A 17,284-nucleotide genomic window follows, 5' to 3' on the forward strand; every position below is an offset into this window, starting at 1 on the left:
TATAGCAACATTAAAGTTAGTGAATAAAGGAGATGCAATTTAAACCCCCAGGTGCTGATACTCCTACATAACCTTTTCTACTATCTACTGTGTGTACACGTGTGTGTAAATGTTACTTACAGTTTTACAGTACAGCTAGACTCACCACTCCCAACCCCATGCCCACACCCAGTATGACCGCAATTTGTTCTTCTATTGTATAAACAAAAGTAAGTTCATCTGACTCCACAATCATTGCATCTTACGTGACAGGTGGGCCACAGAAAAGTATGAGTATCCACCTACCTTCATTATTTTGTATCCCAATCTAGGTACATTACAGAAACCTAATGCCAAATTCATATATGGAAAAATAAATCTAACAGTACTACCAGATGGGCACCGGCACATTAAAACATAGTACCACTGGAAGAGCAATAATTTATGGCGTTTTGGTTTCACAAAGGAATCTTTACATAAATAATGTAATGGGATTGATTTTTATGATACCTGAAGTATGCTATAGAAAAATGGAATCTGAAGGAGAAAACAAAAATCTTAAATGAAATGTACAAACAACAACACAAGCAAAGAAAAATCTACTTATTATGTTTGCTGAAAAAAAATCTGGTTTGATTAAAGAGTGACTATTTTTTGGAGAATAAGACCTTTGCCTAAGAAATACTATTCTTTCTAGGTCAAATGATAGAATGAGGCTTCCTATTGTTTTCTAGAAATGAGAGGAGAAAAATCCCAAACTATTTATCTAAGCCAAAAATAACAGATGCCCAAAATAATATGCAATTTACATTGATATACTAAAAAAATATACATCATTTGTAAACAAATATTTTTTTCCCGTTTAGTAACATACCACAAAGCGACCTGTAAGGAAGATCAATCATTGGTGTGCTAGATCTTAGAAAACTTACTTTCATTATGGAGAAAATTGTCAAGATGTTGTACTGAATACTGCTTTGTTAATCTTAAAAGATTATTACATGTGATCTGTATTGTAGGACATTTATAACCACAAGCCACAAACTTTCTGGCAAACTTCAAACACTTAAGTTCCTTTTCCAAATCTGAACTTTCACTAATATTATTTTTATTGGTTACTCAAGTACTAGAAATTTTATTAAATAAAACTAAAACCGTATAAAAGAAAAGGTATACAGTTAAAAAAAATTATATATTGACTATTGTGACAACAGAATGATTGGTGGAATATAATGTGTTTCTGTTATTCCTTTAGTTAATTGGTACTTATTACACCAACTGGTGTTTACAAGACTAATAAATTATCAGCCTTTGGCGGTGGTTTTTTCTTTTTACAAAACACATTCAATAGGTGTTAAGAGGTGGTGGATTTAGATATTTATTTGTGGTGATATTTTCACTACATAAAAAGTATGCAAGTGACTTTATTTTAACTGTTGATTTAAAAAAGTACAATAGTAATAAATAAAATAAAATTCAAATTAAAAAAAAGTACAATAGTGGAATCCTAAAGTCTCATAATGGGATATCAGTTTATGTAATAAGCAATCAATTGATAACAGAATAACTAAGAAAGTATAGCCTCTGGAGATAAGTGGAAAAAGATGAAGTACCCAAATGTGATGAATACCACAAATGTGTCAAGGTATGTAAATTCTCATGTTTTAACAGAATAAAACACTGTGGGGGAGAAGGGGAGTAAATTTGCGATAGAGATTAGACACCTTAATAATGAAAACTGGAGGATAGCATCTTTTTTCTTTAAAGTGTCTTCTTGGGGAGGAGCATTAAAAAGCTGGAGTTGGTTGAGTGGAAGATAGAACAGAAATATACAAATTCTTTTTATAAAAACCAATATTGCAAAAATAAAACAAATAACCCCCTATTGTATTATTTTCCTATGATATGTCATCTTGTCTAGAAGGAATATAGCAGACTCTAATCCTAATATTCTAGAAGCTGTAAATTATAACAACACGGCCCTGCAATGGTTACTGGGATAAGAGATTCCTTTGACCTCTGGAACAGTAGACTTGAGTACCCATTAGACAAGGAAACAGGGCAATGGAGACATTAAAATAAAGAACAGTCAAAAAGGAGCACAAACATTCTTTTCCCCAAAGGTGGATGCTATTTCAATGAAATTGACATTTTTATTGTCCAAGTACTTTTTTAAGATCACAATGTCTTGAAGTAAAACTAACTAAATAAAAATCTTAGCATTCCATCTTAGTTAAAAGTTCAGTGACTAAAACCAATATGAAAAATGAACATATTTATGTTCCTTTACTTTTCCAAAGTACCCAATGTGTTTTCTTTTAATGTTATGATATTAAATTGACATAAAAATTCATTTATTCAGAAGGATACTCTAACATGAAAGTCTTTTGCTGTTCTTTAACGAAAGAAATAATCTTTCCTACTACGTACACTTAATTGTAATATAAAGTAAACACAGAAGTCCTCTGAAATGTTTATTCATTTGTTCTGACTTATATTTTAAATTATAGTCATTCAAGATTACTAGGTTTCTATAAAATCCAAATTCAGAAGATTGAGATTTTATAGGCAATTAGTTTAGTTACAAAATTGTCATCTCCCATAAAACAACATACTTAGCAAATAAAAAATCAGAGTAATGTTTTCTAATCATTTTGTTAAAAATGAATTAAAATAAATTAAGAGTATGACAAACCAAAATATCAGCCAAACCAAATTCCAGTCTTAACTGTTTAAACGTCATAATTTCCACTACCTGATAGGATTGTCAATTCTCACTGCTCTTGTGCAAATCTATTTTATACACATTTTTAAATTTCAAAACCATTTCTTATTATGTTGGCATTTACACTTCATTTTTATACTAATGTTGCATTTTTAAGTACTGTAATGGTAAAGGATAAACATAATTTCTAAATTACTCACAGAAACTAAAAATATGAGTTAAAAGCATACTGAGTGCCAATAAATGACAGCAATGTAAATGAAATCCAAATGAACCTTTGAAAACATAAGGAAAAAGCTATCTCTGTTAATGCACAGAATTCTTTTAGTGCATAATACATGAGTTCTTTAATACACACAGCAACTGGGCACTGTGGGAGGTGGCTGGCCGAGGTATCATGTCATGACCACCTTCCTTAAGTGCAAAAGAGGAGTGACTGCTTGGTGCAAAAGAGGAGTGACTGCTTAGGGCCACGAGGGGGCAGGGAAGACAAGATTCCAGCCTTCAATTCTACCAGCTTGTCCCCAGCATTATTTACAAAGTGTATCTTTTCATCCTACACTCGCCATCCTTTTTGCAGTCCAAAGGTTTTTTTTTTTTCCTCCTCCTTTGAAGGGCCTCAAAATTCAGATCAAGAGTACCATACGTTTTCCTATAACATTCATGTAGAAGTGTGTTCCAATTCAATTCATATATTAAGGAACAATGTGAGTGTCACATAAATCCTGCATTTGTTTATGCATGATCCCGTCCATGAGAAAGTCTAGGTGAGTGCAGAAACCGCACCTTGCTGATGCAGCCCCTAGGAGCACACAAATCACACACCTGCACACCCTCAAGCGTCCACCAGCTACTTCAGTTCATTGCCTGTTTTATGAAACACACCCATCCACATGCAGTGATACAACTCTGTCTAATTTCACAACTCCCTACTTCCAACAGTTCCCAATAATTCACAAGCTGAAACCCTTCCAATTCCATTTCCACAAGCAAACTGCAGGGCTTTCTCAACGCAGAGGGTATATGTAGTATTTTTGTATTTTCTAAGCACTTAATATGTGTGAAACTGTGCTACCACTTTCATTAGGTTCCTATCTTTACTTTTATGTGTTACTAATGAGGTTTTTTAGTGCTGTGCCCCTAAACCCATTTTCCACAAAAGCCCCATGCTTTCATTGTCCAATTTTGCACAGAGAGGAGATTTTTAGGAAGACACGTGCCGTGTTACAGCAAAAGTGACTGTACTACTAAATTATGAACTAACATACCTCTGTGCTACTAAAAATGCATTTGAAGCTTTACTAGACAAGGTGTTACTTTAAAAATCGTTGCCAGAGATTTTATGCTCTTCATGACCGAAAGGGAAAAACTGAAAAGATATGGTTTTATATAAATTTGTGCTTCTAGAGGAATCCTTATAAAGAAGGGATAAAATTCAGGTCTTGATATAAAATACCCTTATGGTCACAGAACAAACTAATTCCCTTCTTTCTGACTCATTGTGGCATAGGAAGAGTTCCAAACTTTTCTAAATACGAGATCAAGTATTCGCCTCCACCTAACTCTTACTTCCAGACTTCTTCTGTCTGTGATGGTTTAATGTGTAGGTTTAGACCAGTGGTTTTCAACTGGGAATGATTTTTATCTCCCAGGGGACATTTGGAAATGTCTGGTAATATATACATTATCGAAGTACAGTCGATTTACAACGTTGTGTTAATTTCTGCTATACAGCAAATCGACTTAGTTATGCATAGATATACATTCTTGTTTATAGTCTTTTCCATTATGGTTTACCCTAGGACATTGAATATAGTCCCCTGTGCTATACAGTAGGAGCTTGTTGTCCATCCATTGCCTGGTAATATTTCTGAAGGTTACAACTGGGGCTGGTATGTAGTGGGTAGAGGCCAGGGTGCTGCTCAACATCTTACAATGTGCGGGAAAGTTTTCCACATGAAAGAAGTATCCAGCCCCAAATATCAACAGTGCTGAGGTTGATAACCCCTGCATCAGACCATCGTAGCCCTCTAACAACGAACTCTACCAAATAAGCCACATTTATTATTTCTTCGCGTTCCTGTTCTTCTCTAGAGACGACAGGAGCAGCCATTGAGACCACTGGTCCATGAATCAGACTACTTAGGTGTGAATCCCAGCATCTTCCTCTCACTAGCTAGGTGACCTTAGGCAAGTTACTGTACCTGTCCACGCCTCAACTGCCTCAATTAGGTAACAGTAGCTATGTCACAGGTTGTTACTTTATTTGTTCAGAGCTGTTCTGGGCACCTGGGGATGGCAGTGAATAAAACGTAAAAATCACTGCCCTCATGGAACTTACTTTCTAGTGGGGATGTTAAGAGTAAAGAGTATAAACATGGCCTGGAACAGACAGGTCCTCGATAACTGTTATTTATTTTTGTTATGAACTACAGGACTTTGAGCATATGTTGTTGTCATCAGACTACTGTTCAGTCACCTGTTTAAACTGTAACAGTTCATATTAACACGTACCCCCAAAACTGTTAAAAAACTCACGTTACCCCACTACTCAGTATTTATTGTAATAGAATAAAGTTGTGATCTCTCTTGGCTTTCATGCTTCTGGTCAAGATACCCCTAATATGTCCAAAAACAAAAAATAGAGGAGAAAAGTAATTCTAATATAAAAGTTCCAGAGCAAGAGTAGCTATGTTTTTTTTTTGTTTTGTTTTGTTTTTTTAATTTTTTTAAATTTATTTTATTTTTATTTATTTATGGCTGTGTTGGGTCTTCGTTTCTGTGCGAGGGCTTTCTCTAGTTGCGGCGAGCGGGGGCCACTCTTCATCGCGGTGCGCGGGCCCCTCACCGTCGCGGCCTCTCTTGTTGCGGAGCACAGGCTCCAGACGCGCAGGCTCAGTCGTTGTGGCTCACGGGCCCAGCCGCTCCGCGGCATGTGGGATCCTCCCAGACCAGGGCTCGAACCCGTGTCCCCTGCATTGGCAGGCGGATTCTCAACCACTGCGCCACCAGGGAAGCCCAAGAGTCGCTACGTTTTTAAGGCAGTATTCGAGAAGGTTTTTAAATAGTGACAGACAACACTTAAAAAAAAAAAAAAAAAAAAAAGGCTTCTGCTATTCCAGAGAGTTCAGGACTGACGGAAATTGGTCATATTCAATAGCTCAACCTGAGGATAATGCTCTATCAAAGGCCCAGACAAAGGACTGAATCAATGCCATTTTTAGAAAACGTTATCAAGAAACTGACAAGTTGCAACGCAAATTGCTTGTTCTTTGGCACTATGCCCTCTTCACTATTTATTACTAGACATTTAATCATTTACTAAAACTAGAAAATCAAATGAAAGACCTGCTTAATTCCAGCCTTTATGGAACTATTCCATTCAATAATAATTTGGTTTTAAAAGATCTTAAGATGAATAAATCAGTGTGTGTATAAAATGGTATATTTCCACCAAATTATATAAAAAACAAATTAAAAATGACATATCTACTGGAGATGGAACAGAAATTCATTACTCCCTTATTCTTTTTCAGATCTTATTTGTGAAGTGAACAATGCATCATGGAAGTAACTGTACCAGAAAACCTGGGCAAAGGTGTGCTGTTTAAGCAGTTCTGAGCTTTACATCAAAAGGGAATAAGCTGATAAACTACATGGCTCCTATAACCTATTAATGGAAACAAAATTTAGTGGGTTAGAATCATCTCGAAGCAGCAGGTTCTGTTATATGAAGAGTAACTGAGACTGTGGGGCGGCGCTCTGAAGATCAGGGATGATGGGTGTCCATTTCCAGGCTTGCCGAAGGAAGACATTTTTTGGTTCAGTCCACACTGCTAGTCTGCTGTCAGCAGGAGACTTACGAGGGAGGATTCCAACCAACGACATCCCTAAGGAAACAACCCCCATACACTAAAAAGATGCATAAAATGCACATTTCAAATATAAACCCCAATAAAATTACAGGTTTAGAAAGAGAGGAAAAAAGGTGTCTGCTAATATGGTGTTTACATTTTTAAGTATAATGATAAAAGTCAGGAACACTGACTTCAGAAACACTGAAGGAACTGTTTCATTCTTAATGGAGTGTTATTTCAAACTACACAAGGTAAAAGATGAAGTATTTAACACAACTGACTATGAACTGATAAATGAAATCGGGTTATAAAACTCCTGTCATCCAACAATAAGGCCAAAACTTTGCAACTTTTTTTGAGTGTAAATGTAAATTTTATATCAGATATTTATAAATAGGTAAAATACCCTCACAAGAAGTTCTTTAAAACATCAGGATTTGTCTGATTTTTTCAAAAATAAATATAGTACTGAGAGTACTAGATTGAAAAATTAAAATGAAAAATTAGAGCAACGTTGCATATAATGAATCAGTACAGCACATGGTATTATATTCTTTGAACGAAGCATGGAAAGACGCTATTCCTGATTTTAAAATAAGAACATTTGAGATTTCAAGGAGATATTATTCATGACTGCATAATATGGCAACCCTGACTGGCTTGCCCTGTTTAGTTAGGCATCTGCATAGTCCCAAACTGGCTGCTGTGGTCCCAAACATCACATGCAGACCACACAGTCCAGAGGTGAAAGGGAAGTCTCTGCTTACATATTCCTTTTCAAGAAATTTCCCAAGAGCTCCCCGGCCATCCTTTTCCAGGCTCTCATGAGCCAGACATAGGCCGTCTACGTCTAATTCAATCAATGGTAAGTGAACTCACACCATTCAAGATTCACAATTTTGTCTGTGGCTCACAGGGAGGAAAGTGAATAAAATGAGGTTGTATTATAATAGCAAGGAAGAAGGAGAAGCGAAAGGCTATTAGCTAAGGAAACATTTCATTTTTCTTAGAGAAAGCAACTCACACAGGTTTTCAAAGAAAATACAGGTACTAGCATATTCAAAACCAGATTTTCCTGTTCTGCCTGATAAAAGAGGAAAATGCTTTACCGGGTTATTCTTTTGGGAAGCTTTGGGAAGGTAAAGAGGGTGATTTAAGCTGAACTTTAGAAACTCTAGAGGTTTTATTTACATCCTCAGAAAAAAATTTTTTTCCTTTGCATTGTTTTAATTAATTAATTTCAAACTTGAAATTAATTGACACATAACATTATATTAGTCTCAGGTATACAAGATGAGTCAGTATTTCAATATATTGTGAAATAATCACAGTAAGTCTAGTTAATAGTTAACATTGGTCACCATACAGTTACAAAAATTTTTTTTCCTGTGATAATAACTTTTAAGATCTTAGCAACTTTCAAATATGCAAAATAGTATTATTAACCATAGTCACTATGCTGTACATTATACCCCCATGACTTACTTATTTTAACACTGGAAGTTTGTACCTTTTGACCTCCTTCACCCATTTCACCCTCCCTACCCTTTCCCCTGCCTCTGGTAACCATCCATCTGTTTTCTGTTATCTATAAGCTCTCTCTCCCTTTTTAAAGATTCTACATATAAGTAAGATCATATAGTATTTGTCTTTCTCTGTCTGACTTGTTTCACTTAGCATCATGCCCTCAAGGTCCATCCTTGTTGTTGCAAATGGAAAGACTGCCTTCCTTTTTAATGGCTGAATAATATTCCATCGTGTGAGTATGTACATGTACGTGTATGTACACACTACATACACACTACATCTTCTTTACCCATTCATCCACTGATGGACACTTAGGTTGTTTCCATATCTTGGCTATTGTAAATAATGCTGCAGTGAATGTGGGAGTTGGGGGGCAGTGCAGATAGCTTTTTGAGTTAGTGTTTGTGTTTCCTTTGGATAAATACCCAGAAGTGGAATTGCTGGATCAACATGGGAGTTCTATTTTTAATTTTTTGAGGACACTCCATATTGTTTTCCACAGTGGCTGCACCAATTTACATTCCTGGTTCCCTTTTCTCCACATCCTCACCAACTCTTTTAATCTCTTATATTTCTGATGACAGCCAATGTAACAGGTGTGAGGTGACAGCTCACTGTGGCTTTGATTTGCATTTCCCTGATGATTAGTATTGTTGAGCACATTTTCATGTACCTGTTGGCCATCTGTATGTCTTCTTTGGAAAAATGTCTATTTAGACCCTCTGCCCGTTTTTTTAACTGGATTTTTTTTTTGCTATTGAGTTGTATGAGTTCTTTATATATTTGAGATTATTACTCCTTATCAGATATATGATTTACAAATATCTTCTCCTATTAGGTAGGTTGCCTTTTCATTTTGTTGACTGTTTCCTTTGTTGTGCAGAGGCTTTTTAGTTTGATGTAGTCCCACTTGTTTATTTTTGCTTTTGTTGCCTTTGCATTTGGTGTTAGGAAAAATTTTTTTAATGTTTTGGCCATTAATAACTATGTACTAGCTACTTCTTAGTATTGCAATTCTCCTCTGGGAGTACTTGTTTTTGTGTGTTTTTTTTAAAAAATACCTTTGCTTCACGAGTAACACCAATGACTGCTTTACTACAAAATCCATTGTTTTTTTTTTTTCTGTTTTTTAATTTAAGAAATAAATATTGAAATTGCTATTAACATTGTCAATAACAGCCATTAATTCTTCTGAGTAATACATTAGACAAAGCAAGGTTTATTAGGTAGTGTTTTATATGTGTATCCATGGCAAGAAGGTTGAAAATTTATCCACTATGCACAAACAAAATATGTTATTTTAGAAAACTCTGTCCCACAGAAGAGATTTTGGTTGTCTCTTATTAAATTCAGCTGCAAACCCATTTGTATGATTTGCTCAGAATCATATATTTCCCTTATGGGAGAGAAAGAAGGATTTAATTTAGTCTAAGAAAAATAGGATATCATAGTGGTTTGGCAATTCTTTCTGCAACCCTGGTAGAGAAGCCAGTATCATGACTTGGACTTTTAGAAGGGCCCAACCCATACAAGCTGCCACATACCCACAATGTTGTTAGACTGGAGCAAGGCAGAGAGATGTGGGGATTATGGAAGCGATTGTATTTCTCAAATTTAGGTAGAAAACCAGACAGCAAAGAGCTCAGATGTTCACTGACAACTCTTCAAGATCCTTCCACTCAAATCAAAAAGAATATTGTACATTCTCAATTTGGCCTTGGTTTCATTACACTATCAGACAATTACACTTTTCAGCTTACTTTAAAATTGAAGAGCTTTGCAAACTATTACATATAGAATGGATAAACAACAAGGTCATACTGTATAACACAGGGAACTATAATCAATATCCTGTGATAAACCATAATGGAGAACGTATATATATATATGTATAACTGAATCACTGTGCTGTACAGCAGAAATTAACAACACTGTAAATCAATTATACTTCAGTTAAAAAAAAGAAAAAAGTTGAACAGCTTTTATCAATAGAAATCATAACGCTGTACGTTACCCTCTGAGACTCAGTCTCAAATTAGGTTTAAAAAACATGTTTGTAGCAGTGATTTAGTTATTAAATATTATTTTTATTTATTAGTTATGAATTCCACAATTGGGTCTATGGTGGTCCAGGGTAAATTTTAAAATATTGTTAAATGTATAGTTGATTAATGTCTTATGCAGATAACTATTTAAATTCATTTTCCTTTAAATAAAAAGGAGAAAAATGTTATGTTGAAATCTGACTACCACAATGACTGACTCTGCAATTTATTTTTAAACTGAAGTATGGAAAATTATGCCTACAATTAAAAGCAGTGTTTTAAGAACAAAAGAAAACACTAAAAGTGCCATGCCTTTTCTTGAGAGAAACTGAATTCTTGAGCCTTAGTTATGTGGAGAAATAACCACTGAGTCAGCAATCTAAAAGATTGTAATTTTTTTTCTTTGCAAAACATGTAAAGTATATATTTCCTTTCCCCACATTTAGTTCTAAATGCCATTTGCCTTTAACTTAGAGCTAACTGCTTCCAGACATCCTGCTCAAACCTCAATGATTCATTTACCCACATCTACAAATTCTCCCTACAGTCTTAACCCTTTATAATCTATCCTCTCTCCTCTCATCATTCAGGAAATGGATCGGCTCAGATTTCTTGGGGGAAACGAAGGACTGAACAGGTGTGAGGGCCTCGATGATCCTCGCTCCCAACAATAAACATTAAAATCATCACCTAAATAGTAATCACGTGACGTCACACTCAGTGCTGCTCGCACACTCCTTCTGTCGCACGCTACACTGGAAACTTGACCATCTATCCTCACACAGACCCTCTGAGGTCTGCATTACTATCTTCACTTTACGTGTGAATAAACTGAGGCTCACAGCATTTACGCAGGTGTCAGAAGTCACACGGAGACCTGGTCCCCAAGGTTTCAGTTGTGCCCTGTTTAGTCCCCCTTCCCCCCCTTTCAACAGCTGCCCCTTCCTTGACTCATCTCAGCCAGTGGGACTTCTACATTCTGCCCTACATCTTCTCCCAATGTAACTGAAACACAGCACAACACAACACAATCCTTTCCTTGGAGGTCCTTCCCTCTTGCACAGACCATGGACGTGTATCCTCCCTCTTCTCCTTTCTGTCTCATTGCTTAGCATCACCCCAAGACTATTTCTATCTGAAGCACAGTAATGAAACTTGTTCTGATTCCAACTTAATTTTAAACCCAGTATTTCTTTTCCATCTTCTTATTTTCTAAGCCTTTGCAATCATTTTCCACTCTTAGCTACTCAGACAACACTATCACAACATAATTGTAAATATAACCTCACATTTGATTATCGGTCCCAAAGAATTTAAGTACAAATAACAACAACAGTAAAGAATGGGTTTTACAGAATCACCCAACAGGAACAGAAAACTTTGCTTTTCCCGCTGGGAAAATAGGAGTATGATGCAATGCTGCAAAAGTACAAAGCAGAAAGCATTATTATAGACTAGGAACAAAATAAAGAAAAAAATTAAAAATTCAAAAGATGAGACACATAAATTCATCTGTTTTAGTTTATTGTATTTACAGATAATTTCTAAATCATCTTCTGAAAAAAACCTTCCTGAATAAAACCAATATGCTCATTTAGAATCTACAAAATAAATTTTACAATAGATTTTAAATAATTTTGGAAGTAGTGCAAGAATAATTCAATTAACACCATGCTAGTTATGAACAAAATGTACCCAGCACGTTAATAACTGTTATCCATCCTGAGTGTTATGGGACAGCTACATTTTAGATCACTTAATAAATTACATTATACACAAAAATGCTTAAAATAATTTAGATAATTCTCTCACTTGGAAGCCATTTAAGTGATTCTTAAGAAGCTTTTAAATGGGAAGGTTAAATGACACTTTATGGTTAAAACAGAAAAATGGCTCTTAGAATGTACAAGCTAATCCACCAGAGTAATTTTCTGTCAAGCACTCAAGAATCAAGTGACATTTCTGGATGCTACCTAGAAATTACCCTATGCAAGTAGACAGCTAACGGCATCTCCATCACTGCCTTAGTCTAGGCTGTTATGTCTCCAAGACTCTTTAACATCCAAATCCAACTCATTTTAATCAGGATATCTCCCATTTAGACCATCCTCACTGAGCCTCAACTTCTTTCTGTAAAACAGGAACCAAAACCAAAACAACAACAAACTTTACTCCATGGGGCTTTGTAAAGGATCAAGTACCTGGTAGCACCACCATCCATTACCTAATAAAGCCCTCACTAAACAGTAGCTAAACTTGAATGTGCAGGTGGAGTTAGCTTTCCTGAAAAGAAGTAAAATTATGTCACACCCTTGCTTTAAAAAGTTGCTGGCTCTCTGCTCTATCTTTAATGTGAAGTACAACTGATCTAAGGTTAAAGCTATTGACTGATCTATGTAAAAAGTCCTTGTAAAACCACACAACAGAGTAAAAATGATCACAGGGTATATTTTAGAGGTTTCAAAGAATACTTATTTGAAAAATTACAGTCACTTGTATAAAAAAAACTATTAATACAAAAATCTAACGGAGTTTTAAAATAAAACTAAGCAGAACTCCAACTTGGAAACATGTCAGTAGTCAGAAATATTCTTGGCATTTAAAAGCAATAATGTGGCATTAAAAATATATATAACCTAGAATTTCATTAATTCAGACAACTCTGCTAGTCCCTAATGAATGCTAATTAGTAATGTTTTATTGTAACATGCATTAAATGTAAGTTTACTATACCACTGGGAAGGAAGCAAACAACAAATTAGAAAAAGAGGAATTTAAACACCATCTCTTTTGCTTTTGCAGGTGGTTATACACTACTTTACAAAGTTAACCTAATTCTAACCTACACTTAAATAACCACACAGTTGCAAAAAAGATCCAATTATTTTATTGTAGATGAAACATTCTTCCCAACAGAATCAAGCTGACAGACTAAACAGCTCAATTCAAATAGAAAAAAAAAATCAGTAATCACTGAATTTTACTATCCTTCATTGCATAGTCTTTAATCATTTTAATATTGCATGAGCTTTATCTAAACAACCACTTCAAGGACAAAAAGGGAGTTACTAATAAGTCAAATGATACCTTTATGCAACAAAAAGATTTTGTTAGAAAACAGTACTTTCTTTCAAAATGGCTATGTTTTTGTGTAACTTAAATACTTTCATTCATTCAATATGAGACAGGCACTGATGACACACAGCCTTAACAATGTTATACATAAACAAATAGGAGGAGTAATATAACCAAAAACGAAACACAAAGGGGAGGCAGATTAGGGACTGATCTTGCTTAGAAAGGGGAAGAGCAAGGAAGGTGGCACAGAAGTGGCTGCCATTTGAATTGAGCCTCCATGAATCAGCAAGAATATTCGGATGTGGCCAGAGTTTAGCATAGATTGAAGGGATGGGGGCACAGAAATGGGGCTGAAAATCTAGGCTTTGAGTGAAAATATATTTATGTATAAAAATTTTATTATATAAGTTTTGAAGCAATGTATTTGCTCCATTCTTAGGTTCTCTGTCACTTCAATTTCAAAGGAATATATATTTTTTAACTCTGAAAAGGTCCAAATAATAATGCACTTATGTGACGCACACAGCACTTTAACTAAGGCTCAGTTTAGTCAGCAAATCATTATCCGCAAGTACTGAGAAATTTCTCACTTACAGATGAGGTAGGAGTTGGACAGAAATCTGACCCAGAATACAGGGCAGGGCCCACTTCCCACAGCAGAGACCGAGACACAGTGAGCAAAGCCGGCAATGAACTCCAATGGCCACTGTAGGCCACTGTGATGGCCGTATTCTACTCTGGAGACACTTCCTTCTAACAGAATGCAAGGCCACGGCATGCTATTAGTTGGTTAGATAACTAGTAGGTGTCCATCATCCCAGAAAAGATGAAATCTCTCTAATACAGGATCAAGATATTCTCCTCACTCATTTCACTTGCTTCATCAATTCATTTATTCATGCTCAAATATTCATTAAGCATCTATTAAGCACAAGGTTTTGTACTGTCCACTACTAGGAAACAAAAATATAGTTCAAGACTATAACGGGCTTAAAGAATTACTATTCCATCTGAGTTTACTAATTAAGCTAAATTTCAAACTTGAAGAATACAGCAATTATATTTTACCATCAGGCTTCAGTATTGGTGGAAAGAGTTCCTCAAAGCGCACCTTATTCACTAGAAAACAGACAAGCACTTTATTCCCAGTGCTTTAGACTTGCGTCAGACTTTTAAGTCAATTTCAGGTTATCCCTCCTCCCCCCCAACAAGCTCTGCTCATCCTCCCTTCTTTTTTGTTTTGCCAGATTCAATTTCCTGTTCATACAAAAAAGTTTAAGTAGCTTGTCTTCACTTGAACTTTAGCAGCAGTTTAGGCCAATGACCTCTGATGTCATAATGCTTCAGAAACATCTTTGTTTAGAATGTATACTGAATATATTCCAATTCATCATTACTACAGTAACTTACTGATTAAGTTTAAAATATAGGCTATTTTAAAACCATGTTAAAATATTTTAGGTAGATTTGAGATAAATTTTAAAGGGAATAAAAATATTAATGAATTCTCTATATACTTCCTAGCTCTGGGCAGAATTTTCAGCTGAAAATTCTGCAGCTTATGGGAAAAATTGTGGATCTTGAATTAAGACTGTCAAGTCAAATAAAATGAAGTTGAAACTCTACTTCTATATCCTGTGCTTCTAAATATAGAAGAAATACAATGTATTAGGAGTCATAATAAGGCAATTATTGATATCTTCGCACATTTGCATATAAACAGCTGGTTTAGATCACTTTCTTTCAGTACCTATGTTATTCACTTAAAAAATATGTACAAAGTCTTATTCTTTAATTGCTTCAGAAAATTGATGTGAAAATATTTACATTTATTAAGAATTTTCGTATTGTCTTTTCTTAAACTAGACTTACAAGTAAAAAGTGCCTGTTCTTTAAGATAAAACTTTGTTGGAAAATTCCTCTAAAAGACCTTGAAGTCACAAGGCTGCTACTGAACCTGCAAGAAAAGAATTACGCCAGAAATGACAAAGCGTAAGGCTTTAAAGGCTTCAGTTTATACTATATAAACAGTATGAAATTAAAATTAAAATAATATCATTCATCCACTCAAAATGAAGGGGAAAAAAAGCAAAATAGCCCCCCCCCCACACACACACCTTACCCAACATAGCCTACTTCTTAAACTAATGATTTCAAAACAACTAAATCAATTCATTTAGTGCAATTCAAAGAGACATGAATTAAAATTGCTAATAAGAAATCTTTAAAGGCATGTTGCCAGCCTTTACAATCAAAGGCAGTAGTAATTTAATTAGTTTAAACGCCAAAATATTGTCTATAATAATCTCCTGCCATTATATTGCTCTTAAATTTTAGGTAAATGAGGATTCCTATTTTGAGGATCCTACTTTGTGAATTCCTATTTTGAATCACGTTACCAGATAATTAAAGAATTAAATAACTAGCAGCTTCAGCTAACTTAATTAATTTAGACTAGTAATATACTTTTTAATAAAAGTATTATATAATGAGTACTGTTAGCATCTCCTCCAAAGGAACTTCTGAGAATTATTCATTTGGCTCTCGTGAAGGGGGAAAAAAAAAAAATCAAGCTTCTCCTCTGAAGAAGCTGAAACAATAAACAAAAATCTTTAGGCTTTCAAGCAATTTGCAACTACTGTGCATTTATGCAACTTCAAGTTAAGGAGAGACCAAAAGGAAGATTACATCTTAAAATGCTCAAGTCATTTGGAAAGCCTAACAATGCATTTATATTTCTACAAGAATACAATACTTCAGTTATAGAAATATTTATAATATGTAAATCCTTTGCACTGGGTACTGTGCCTGGCACTAGGGCTACAAAGATTACTTATCAGAGGATCATTAACTGAGAAAAAAGGACTACCACTCATCTATCCATCAGCTATTTATTATTATACATGAAAGTAACAAGGATTACTCACCAGCCTCCATCAAAATCACATTCGTAAACAGACATTCAACTACAGGCAAAAGTGGATACTGGAATAAAAATCACACTCCACTGCTTTGTCTTTGAGCTGCTCCCAAATGAGCGCTGTGGGGACTGAGCACTCAGGAAATGCACTGTGGCTGTCGGCCAGCCTGCCACTCTGCCAGTCTGACACCAGACTGACGTCACGCACCAGCATGTCATTGCAGCTGCAAATTGAGGCAGCTTCTCCAGAAGAGTTTGTTGTGATTATGCATGCCTTCCAGTCATAAGAGTAAAATATGATTTCAATTCCCTTAAAGTTGGCACATAGCATAGGGTAAAATACCAGCATACGTGGTTGCAAACAGCTCGTGAAGAATGTTCAGGGAGGAATTTTAAATAACCTTAGCTCTACATAGATATTTTCTGTTAAAACTGTAAGCAAACCTATTTAAATGATTCCTTTAAAAACATTTTTTTTTTGTTGCTGTTGTTTCCAAAGTTGGTACATACTTATTTGAAAAAATTCATCCAATAAAAGGTATAAAGAAAGCTAAAATTGCCTGCAGTTCCACCACCTAAAAATGATAATAATAATGATAATAATTGATCACTTATTATGTCAAGCACTTTACAAACTCATCTGAGCCTCAGAACCCAAAGATGTAGGTTCTGTAATTATCTCCCTTTTCCTGAAGAGACTGAGGCACAGAGTAGTTAGGGAACTTGCCCCTGGTCACAATTCTAGTCAGTGACTGAGCAGGACTCAGAACCCATACATCTGATTCACTGATTTATACCATCTAGCAGCAAAGATAACAGCTGTTAACATTTTGGTGAACATTCTTTTAGACCAGAGTTTGTGTGTATATAAACACATACTTAGTCAATATAAGGAAATCAAACTATATATGTTGTTTTGCAACCCGCTTTTTAAATTCAACAATATGCCATGGGCAGCTTTCCATGTCAGTAACTACATCCCTAACTTTTCTTTTCTGATGGCCGCGCATCACAATTACCGAAACCTGATTCCTACTGGACGCTTAATTTAAAATTTTTTCTTATAAATAGTGCTTAATGTTGTATATCACGGTCTAGACACCTTTGTACTTTTCTGTATTTAGCTGCGTAGGATAATTCTTAGAAGTGGGAT

General features: G+C 35.2%; 1 protein-coding gene across 5 annotated transcripts in view; it reads right to left on the minus strand.

The window, feature by feature from the left end:
* Positions 1-17,284, minus strand: part of PLEKHA5 (pleckstrin homology domain containing A5) — a 233,205-nt gene that overhangs the window by 87,388 nt on the left and 128,533 nt on the right. The window contains exon 1 of one of the 5 annotated variants that reach the window (XM_061204776.1): positions 16,139-16,220. The exons of the other annotated variants lie outside the window; for them this stretch is intronic. Within the exon in view, the coding sequence (XP_061060759.1) occupies positions 16,139-16,173 (35 nt within the window). The 5' untranslated portion in view covers positions 16,174-16,220. Of the gene's footprint in view, positions 1-16,138; positions 16,221-17,284 lie in introns of those variants that run through there. 5 annotated transcript variants of the gene reach the window in all.

Source organism: Eubalaena glacialis, chromosome 11, assembly GCF_028564815.1.
Source record: "Eubalaena glacialis isolate mEubGla1 chromosome 11, mEubGla1.1.hap2.+ XY, whole genome shotgun sequence".
Lineage (NCBI taxonomy): Eukaryota > Metazoa > Chordata > Mammalia > Artiodactyla > Balaenidae > Eubalaena > Eubalaena glacialis.